The 8,191-nt window shown below is 41.1% G+C and overlaps 1 protein-coding gene across 1 annotated transcript in view; it reads right to left on the bottom strand.

Annotated features, from left to right (window-relative positions):
• The window catches only part of mmp15b (matrix metallopeptidase 15b), a 26,203-nt gene extending 18,280 nt beyond the window's left edge, over positions 1–7,923 (bottom strand). The window contains exon 1 of the mRNA XM_037697628.1: positions 7,337–7,923. Within this exon, the coding sequence (XP_037553556.1) occupies positions 7,337–7,450 (114 nt within the window). The 5' untranslated portion in view covers positions 7,451–7,923. The remainder of the gene's footprint in view (positions 1–7,336) is intronic.
• Positions 7,924–8,191: the final 268 nt, after the last annotated feature.

The raw sequence follows: 8,191 nt of genomic DNA, 5'->3' as shown, positions 1-8,191 counted from the left end.
TTTGAATGTACTGTAAAGCTAAACTACGTGATTTAAGCCCAAACCGGTGTACAGCTCAGCATCTACACTCATGTCTACCCCAGTATCTACAACAGGCTGCTGCTGTCAGGTACAAGGAGAGAGTTGCAGGGCTGTTAGAAAGATGTATGGAAGAATATGCTCCCCCCACCCCCCGCATCTGAAATAATAAAGCACTTCAGTCGAGTCGCTCACCTTCCAGCATTAGTTGTGATGAATACAAAACAACATGACTTCTGTGTGCATGTGTGTTTGCGTGCGTGTATGCTGGGCCTCGTCTGTTAAATGGTCTTTCAATGAGTCCTTGAGCTACCTGCCAAAACCAGAGCCAGCAATATAGAAGTTGTAAAACGTACCAGTGTGGGACTGTGTGCATCACTGTGTGTATGTGTGTGTGTCTCCACCACAAAGTCAGCCAAGATACTAACAGTGCCTTTATTTCCAGGCTTGGTCTGCTGCCATGTGCCCACTATGAAAGCCTTACTGAGAGGACAGATCAGTAAATGAAGTCGCATAAAAGAAAGAGAGGCTAACGGAGGAGGAAACCAATTTTATTTGTTCAATTTAAAGATTTGTCTCAATTTCATGTGACAAAGTGTAAAAGATCAGCATGCAAACCTATAAAATTGAATAATTAGATGCACTGGTTATGAACCGTCAATAAATTGATTCTGAAACTTTTGAAAGTTTAAATCCTCTAACTTCACTGAGGCCTCTTGCATCTCTTTTTGTATTTCTTACACAAGTAGAAATAAGTAATATGACCTCAGAATTATATAGCAATATCTCAAGGAAATTGGTGATAGCAATGTTAATAATCTAGCAAAATAACAAAGGGGACATTCTATTTGTGAATACAGACTGCAGGAATTAGCATCTATTAAACAAATGAGGTACAATTTATGACCTAGTGTGCATGAGGACTGTGCAAATTCACTACAAAGGCTCTGAAACAGAGACCTTACAGTGTAATAACAGTATAGGTTGAATGAAAGTACTAAAAGTACTCAATATAACCTTACTTTACTGTGTTTGAAATGATAAAGGATCTAACAAACTCAGGGATTGTCAGGATGTCATGTCATTTAATTTCCCTCTGGGATTAATAAAAGTATTTTTGAATTTTGAATTGAATTTTGAATTGAATGTACAGCAAAACTGCTGGCATAGTCCTACAGAACCTCATTGACCTACACAAGGCGAGGTTAGTTGGCAAGGCCAGGCCGATTCTGGCAGATCCTGATCACCCACTCCATGGTGAGTTCAGGTTGTTTCCATCATGATGCAGGTATCTGCTACCAAGATGTAGGGCGAACAGACTGAAAAACTCATTCATCCCTGTAGCGATCAAGTTTCTCAATGAGCAGTGATGATTCCATGTATTATTTTAATGTTTCCATGTCTTGTCTAGTATGGATGTTTTGTGTGACTACTGACTGTGAAACAAATTGCCCCTCGGGGATAATAAAGATTCTTGAACTTAAATGTAAGTGCCCAAAGTCACTACTGACCCAGAAGCCCTGAAAGAACATTATCTTGTCACATTGTTTAAGGTGGGCTAGGTCTGAAAGTATCTTATTCAGCAAGTAGTTTAGATTGTCAGAATATAATTATTTCAGAGTACTTGCTTAGAATAAAAATATGCATACATTTATAAATGCTTCTTGAATCCTACTAAAACAGCCAACAACTGAATAACTGAACTGCACACAGAGGAAATGTGCATCTGAAAAGAGTGCTGCCAGTCAACCATTGTTAAAAGTATGAGTGCTCAGCTACGATAAGCTCTCTTGTACTGTACTTTTCAGTGGTAGCTCATAGCTGTATGACAGTCTTAAGTAAGACACACCCAGAAGAGGTCATAGTATGTCTTCTTTAATACATGGTAAGCAAAAGTTCCCGTTCCCCTGTCTAATCCCATTGCTGCAGCAATATGAGCCTTTGGGGACACAGTGACAGCCATTCATGTTACCGTAGTGGGGGTGTGGCTGGAATGTGAAGAGAAACCATGTAGATTACAAGGATACAAAGAGAACAAAGACTGAGCAAGTTCTCCAGTGCAGCATTAATTCACCGTTCACCCCATTCTTCATTACAACCACTCTGCTTTAATATGAGTTTTCACCTTCATTCTGTCCTGCTAGACTCATGTATCTTTTCGGTTTCTGTCTCTGTGCTTTCTCATCCCATTTCTCTCACAGCTCTTCCCTTTCCAGACAAAAGGGTCTATTGTATTTCCTGAGATACTCTGGAGTCCCAGGCCCAGAGTGTCCATGGACGCCACGAGCGTTCAAGTTAGAGAACAGCTGTCACATTTAGTCATCACATGATGCACAGCTGAGGTTGACCACTACCATCTCTTTTGTTTTTAGCACCATGTCCTTTTTAAATTTTGGTTGATACAGATTTTATCCTAGTTGTGTGGCTTTTCTCTTCCTTAAACGAGAGGTCTGAGAGATCTGGCTCGCTTGAATAATCCTTCTCTGTTCCCTCCATTCTTTAAACCTCCCACTTCATCCTTTTTGTCCAGACAGAGTAGGAGTTAAGTTTTCTGGCAAGAAAGTGTATGGCCTCTAGACCACATATTTCAGTTTGTGAAGGAAGTGTATACAGGGTGTTTGATGTAGCTGTAACACGATTAAACAATTTTCTATTTTTACCTGTTTGTTTGTTTAATTTTAAATATTGTTTTCTCGGTTCCCAAAATTTTAGTTGTTCCCATTTTATGAGCAATATTGAAAATGTGTTTCCCTGTCTGTTTTTTTTCATCATGACTAATATTCAGCTGCCACATACACATAATGTGACTGTTACTAAAGGAAGTCCTTCTTTAGCCTAAAATGTTGTTTAATTAGATTTTATTTTTTTATCATCAGGAGTGCAGAGAAAATAAGTCAAAAATCAGGGAGAGGCCTGTGACAACGTTTCAGGGGTAGCTACTATCTATGTTTTACTGCAATTCTGTCAAATATTCAACACTTATTATTGATGTTCAGGTGCTGCTTGAATGAGAAAAGTTGTAATGTTTGGCTACGTGACAAATAGAAGTCGAAGATGCAAATACAGACAACAGACCTTTAGTGCATCAATAAAAATCGGAGAAAATTAGCATACGTCATGTTCTTTTCGCTTCAAATGGAAGCTAGGGAAAATAAATACCAGAGACTACAGAGTACTCTGACCAGGTAAATAATGTATTAGTCCTCATTGGAAACAAGATCAAGATGTTTAATGATCTTTAGGTGCTTGTGAGACCAGTTCAGTGTTCTTAAGTTTTTTACCTTTAAATGTTGTTTTAGCTGAAGCAGTACTTTTGCCACAGTAGACGCTATATAGGTTCAATAGGAACTCATGAGCAATGTAAAAAATATGGTTGTTCCTAAGAAATACATAATGATTGGCCGAACAAACTGCACGTTCTTCCAGCACCAGCGCTACTAAAACTGCATTTACATTGCTAAAGTAGAGGCTAGTTAGCGTATGCCATTGTCTGTTTTGACATGCTCTTATTTGAATGTGTGCAAAGCATAGTAGACTGATCTGTCATATAACTCAATCTTCTGAATGCTTTTAGAGTTCATATATATTCAATGTTCAACATATTAAACGTAAGACCCATGACACAGTTCCATCTCTGGAGTCCTCAACTGTTATTAAAGTAACAGAAAGAAAAAGAAAGAAAAGAAGACTAGATCAAAGTTCATGCTCAATAATCCTTGTAAAAAATCCAACAAAGTTAAGTCAGGTCATCTGGACGATTTCCATTTTTGTTGAAACGTTTCATTCTTCATCCAAAGGACTTCATCAGTCGAAGGAGCCACAACAAACTCAGTCCCACAAACATCACACTCACATTGTGGGCCAACCAGTTTAATTGTAATAAGATGGTTTCTGGAGTCTGCCCTCTCCCCCATCGACTCCACTAAGGCAGCCATAGCCAAAGTGGTTCAAAACATCAAAGTTCATGCTCAATAATCCAGGTAGAAAATTCAACAAATTTAAGTAAGGTCATCTGGACAGTTTCTTTTTAAAAAATTTTAAACCATCTTATCACCAGCAAACTGGTTGGTCCACTATGGGAGGGTGCTGCTTGTGGGACTGAGTTTGTTGTGGCTCCTCGGACTGATGAAGTCCTTTGGATGAAGGATGAAACATCTCAATTCAATTCAATGTACATATATAGCTCCAATTCACAACAAAACACACAATGGCAACAGTGGAAAGGAAAAAAAAACTCCCTTTTAAAAGGAAGAAACCTCCAGCAGAACGAGGCTCAGGACAAGCGGCCATCTGCTTTGACCGACTGGGTTTGAAAGAACAGAAAGGAGAGACAAAAGAAAACAAAATGGCAGGTCCAGATGGAGATGCAGGTGTACCCCGTATCGGAGAAAGTCTCAACAAAAAAAGAAACTGTCCATATGACCAGATTTAACTTTGTTGGATTTTTAACCTGGATTATTGAGCATGAACTTTGATGTTTTGAACCACTTTGGCTAAGGCTGCCTCAGTGGCATTGACGGAGAAGAGGGCGGGCCCCAGAAACCATCTTATTACAATCAAACTGGTTGGTCTACTATGTGAGTGTGCTGCTTGTGGGACTGAGTTTGTTGTGACTCCTCGGACTGATGAAGTCCTTTGGATGAAGGACGAAACATCTCAACAAAAAAAGGAAATGTCCAGACGACATAACTGAACATTGTTGTAGACTTTGTTGAAGATGTTTATGAGAACATTGTTCTTTATATATCATACCTGTACTACAGAGCCTTCTGAATGGTATGTAGGACACAGCATGGCATAAAGTAGGCAATTTGTTATCACCTCAGCTGACACACATGATTAAATATTTAGTCACAAGTTTTTTGGAAATTTCTCATCTGTCCACAGACTGCAAAAGCCTTTGTCTTCAGTCTCAGGACAACACATTAACGCACACTGCTGTGTTGATAGCCAAACAGAAAATGTTGTAACCCGACTGACAGCCTGATCCCCGGGTCACTGAGTGTGTCATGCACACTCACCTCTAATGACCTGGATGTCTCTGTCTGTCAGTCTGTCTCAGTGTGTCTGTCAACTGGCAAACTTAATCTCCACCACTAATCACCTTCTTATAGGTAAGCTGGCAGTCATTATGCTTTTTGTGTCCCAATACAAACACGTAAAATAGATAAGTGCTGGACCAACAATGCAGGAGGTGCCAGGTCAAGTCCCAATGTGATGCTTTACCATCTGACAGAAACAGACCAATAAATCTGTAGGTACGGTTTAGAGAAAACTGTCTAGGAGAAAACTAGTAAAAGTATTGGAGATACAGGCTACAATTGTTGGGCCCCTTCTTGCTGAAGGATGATTCTTTCCAAATTTACTGAGGTCTAGTCAGGTTCTAATACAGGGTTGTGTAGGTTGTAGAGACAATAGTGTGTTGTATCGCAGGTTAAAGGTGACCATAATAACAGTAGCCTTCCAACCAAACATTAGCTAAAAAAGACTTTTGTAAAAATCCACTAGAAACTTATGAAAAGATCTATTATGTTACTCCTGTAACATTAAAGCTCTTAATATGTTGGCATTGATATGTCTGTAATCTTTATTAGCCATTCCTGTGAACAAACTTTGAATAGAATGAAAAGATGCTGTACGACAAGTTATTTTAAATAACACAATGTTCAACTTAGTTACAAAGTGTGGTGAATGACTTTTAATAGGCTGCTATCTTTGAAGGTTTTACATCAGTTCCCATTTATAGCTTATAAGAATGTTTGTATCTAAGATAGTTGTATTGCTTACCAGAAGAGTAACACATTGTGTGGCAACAATGATTCTTCTGAGAGATCTTGAGTGACCCTGCACACACTGTTCAACCTTTATTTACACAGGTCAGTCTCATTGAGCTACGAGGACTCATTTACAAGAGACCTGTGTAGTAGTAGTAGCAGCAGTAATACTAGTAGTAAATTAATTTTAAAGTAAAAACTGTTGTAAAAAGAAGCACAGCGGTGCAGTGGTTAGAGCTGTAGCCTCTCGGCAAGAAGGTTGCATAAATGCCTCCCATACTGGCACCTTTCAGGGTGGGCTTTTCATGTTCTCACACACACGTGGGTTTTCTCCAGGTACGCTGGTTTCCTCCCGCAGAGGAAATGCATGCATGTTAGGTGCATTGGTAACTCTAAATTGTATTTACTGGGCATTTGACTCTATGTGGCCCTGTGATGGACTGGTGACCTGAACAAGATGTACACTGCCTCTCCCAGAGAGACTGCTGGAGACAGCCACCACGTTGTTTGCCATACATATGGCAAGATATAAAAAAAGTAGGTCTAAATTGTTTTGTAAAAATGTTAAATGGTTATTAAAATTGTATGTTCTGCACAGAAGTCTGCTGGAGTCAGCCTCCCCACCATCACAGACATCTACACCTCCAGATGCAGGAAGAGGGCCACCTGCATCACGAAGGACCCCACTCACCCAGCACACACACTTTTTGCCCTGCTCCCCTTAGGAAGGAGGTTAAGGAGCATTAAGTGTAGAACCACTAGACTGAGGAACAGCTTCTACCCTGAGGCTGTTAGACTCATGAATCTCTCACCAAAATAATCACTGTGAGAAATTGCATCATGTTGCTGCTGATCTGTTTCATGTTGCTGTGTTCATTCATGCTCATCTGCTCACACAGACTCATGTTCGTGCTGCTGTTCGGCACAGTTTTTATACTACTAGTGCTTAGTGTATTTTTAGTTAACATTTTTCTTAGTTCATATCTTATTACTGTTTTTCTTTTACATTTCATACTTTTGTTGGATGTAACTGGGACCCTGTGTACACAATTTCTTTCCACCACATGTACCACATGTGGTGTGAATGACATACAGAACCTTGCATCCTTGAATATTCTTTTTTTTTTTAAGCTTATCATTAACATTTTTGCATTTTAGCAAGTAAGAGTAGTGATCTCAAACCTCCATGCCAAGCACTAAGTATTCATGACAACAATTTTAAATTCCTTCTAACATCCATTCATTATCTTTACCCGCTTCTTCATTTCCGGGTCGCAGTTGAGGCTAAATAATGTTTTTGATAACCCAACATTTTTCAGTCAGGTCATCTGGACAGTTTCTTAGAACTTGACTGAAAAATGTTGGATTGTATTCCTGGATTATTGAGCATGGACTTTGTTGTTTTTGATAACCATTTTTGAAGCTCATTTGATCTTGTCAAGACCCCACACTTGGTGTTTCATGTCCCCACGTGGGGCCACGACCCCAGCTTTGGGAACCACTGCTTTAAAGCGCATTGTAAGAGTTATGAGTAGTGTCTTTACCTCCGCGTTAAAGCCGCTCTCGTGCTCCGCTCCTCGCGCGCACACGGCGCACAGCCACAGCGCGAGCAGGGTCCGTCTCCAGAGCATCCAGATGTCTCGTGAGGTGGAGGCCATGTTCTATTTATTTTATTTTTCAGGGGAAAGAGCCGGTGCTTCGGTCCCACCTGGTGATGGAGTTCGACTGTAAGTTTGTACCGGACGCAGCCGCCTCGTGCCGAGCTGTGGAGTCACTGAACGTTTAGGGCAGAGCTGACAGGACAGTGTTCAGCTCTGCACCTGGAACCTGCTGGAGGAGCTCCATCCCAGACTCACGGGTCCACCTCGGTCCCTCTGAGCCCGCGCCTCATGTCATTCACACCTACTTCACTGCAGTCCCGAACGTGCACGTGCCTCAAATAAAACACCTTAAACATGTCCGGCAACTTCACCTCTCAACACATTTCACATTTACAGAGATGCGTGGGTGAATTACTCACTGCTAACATGTTGCTAACATGTTCACACCCGGTAAGATACAATGTTACTGACCGGAGGGGGAGCGACCAGAACAAAGTTACAAGAAGAAGTCCAAAGTTCGCAGCAGCTGATCCTCTCCGCTTCAAAACAAAAACAACTGTTCAGTGTTGATCAGATCAAGTGTGCTGCTGCTCCTCTGCTCCTGCATCCAGTCTTTTCTCCTCCTTCCACCGGAGAGCTCCTCCTGAGACCCGGTACCAAAGCCCGTCCGACAGGTTCGGTTCTGTCACCCTGCCGGCCCGGAGCAGGTCGCAGAGAGGAGCGCTGGTTGTTTCAGAACCTCCTGTGGAGTCACAGCGTCAGTGCAGCATGAGTGACGTCTTCCTTTTAAAGCCTTTC

The sequence above is a fragment of the Nematolebias whitei genome, chromosome 2, assembly GCF_014905685.2.
Source record: "Nematolebias whitei isolate Nwh7 chromosome 2, NemWhi1, whole genome shotgun sequence".
NCBI classification, from domain to species: Eukaryota; Metazoa; Chordata; class Actinopteri; order Cyprinodontiformes; family Rivulidae; genus Nematolebias; species Nematolebias whitei.
The sequence above is the reverse complement of the archived record's forward strand: the minus strand, read 5'-3'. Positions and strand labels throughout refer to the sequence as shown.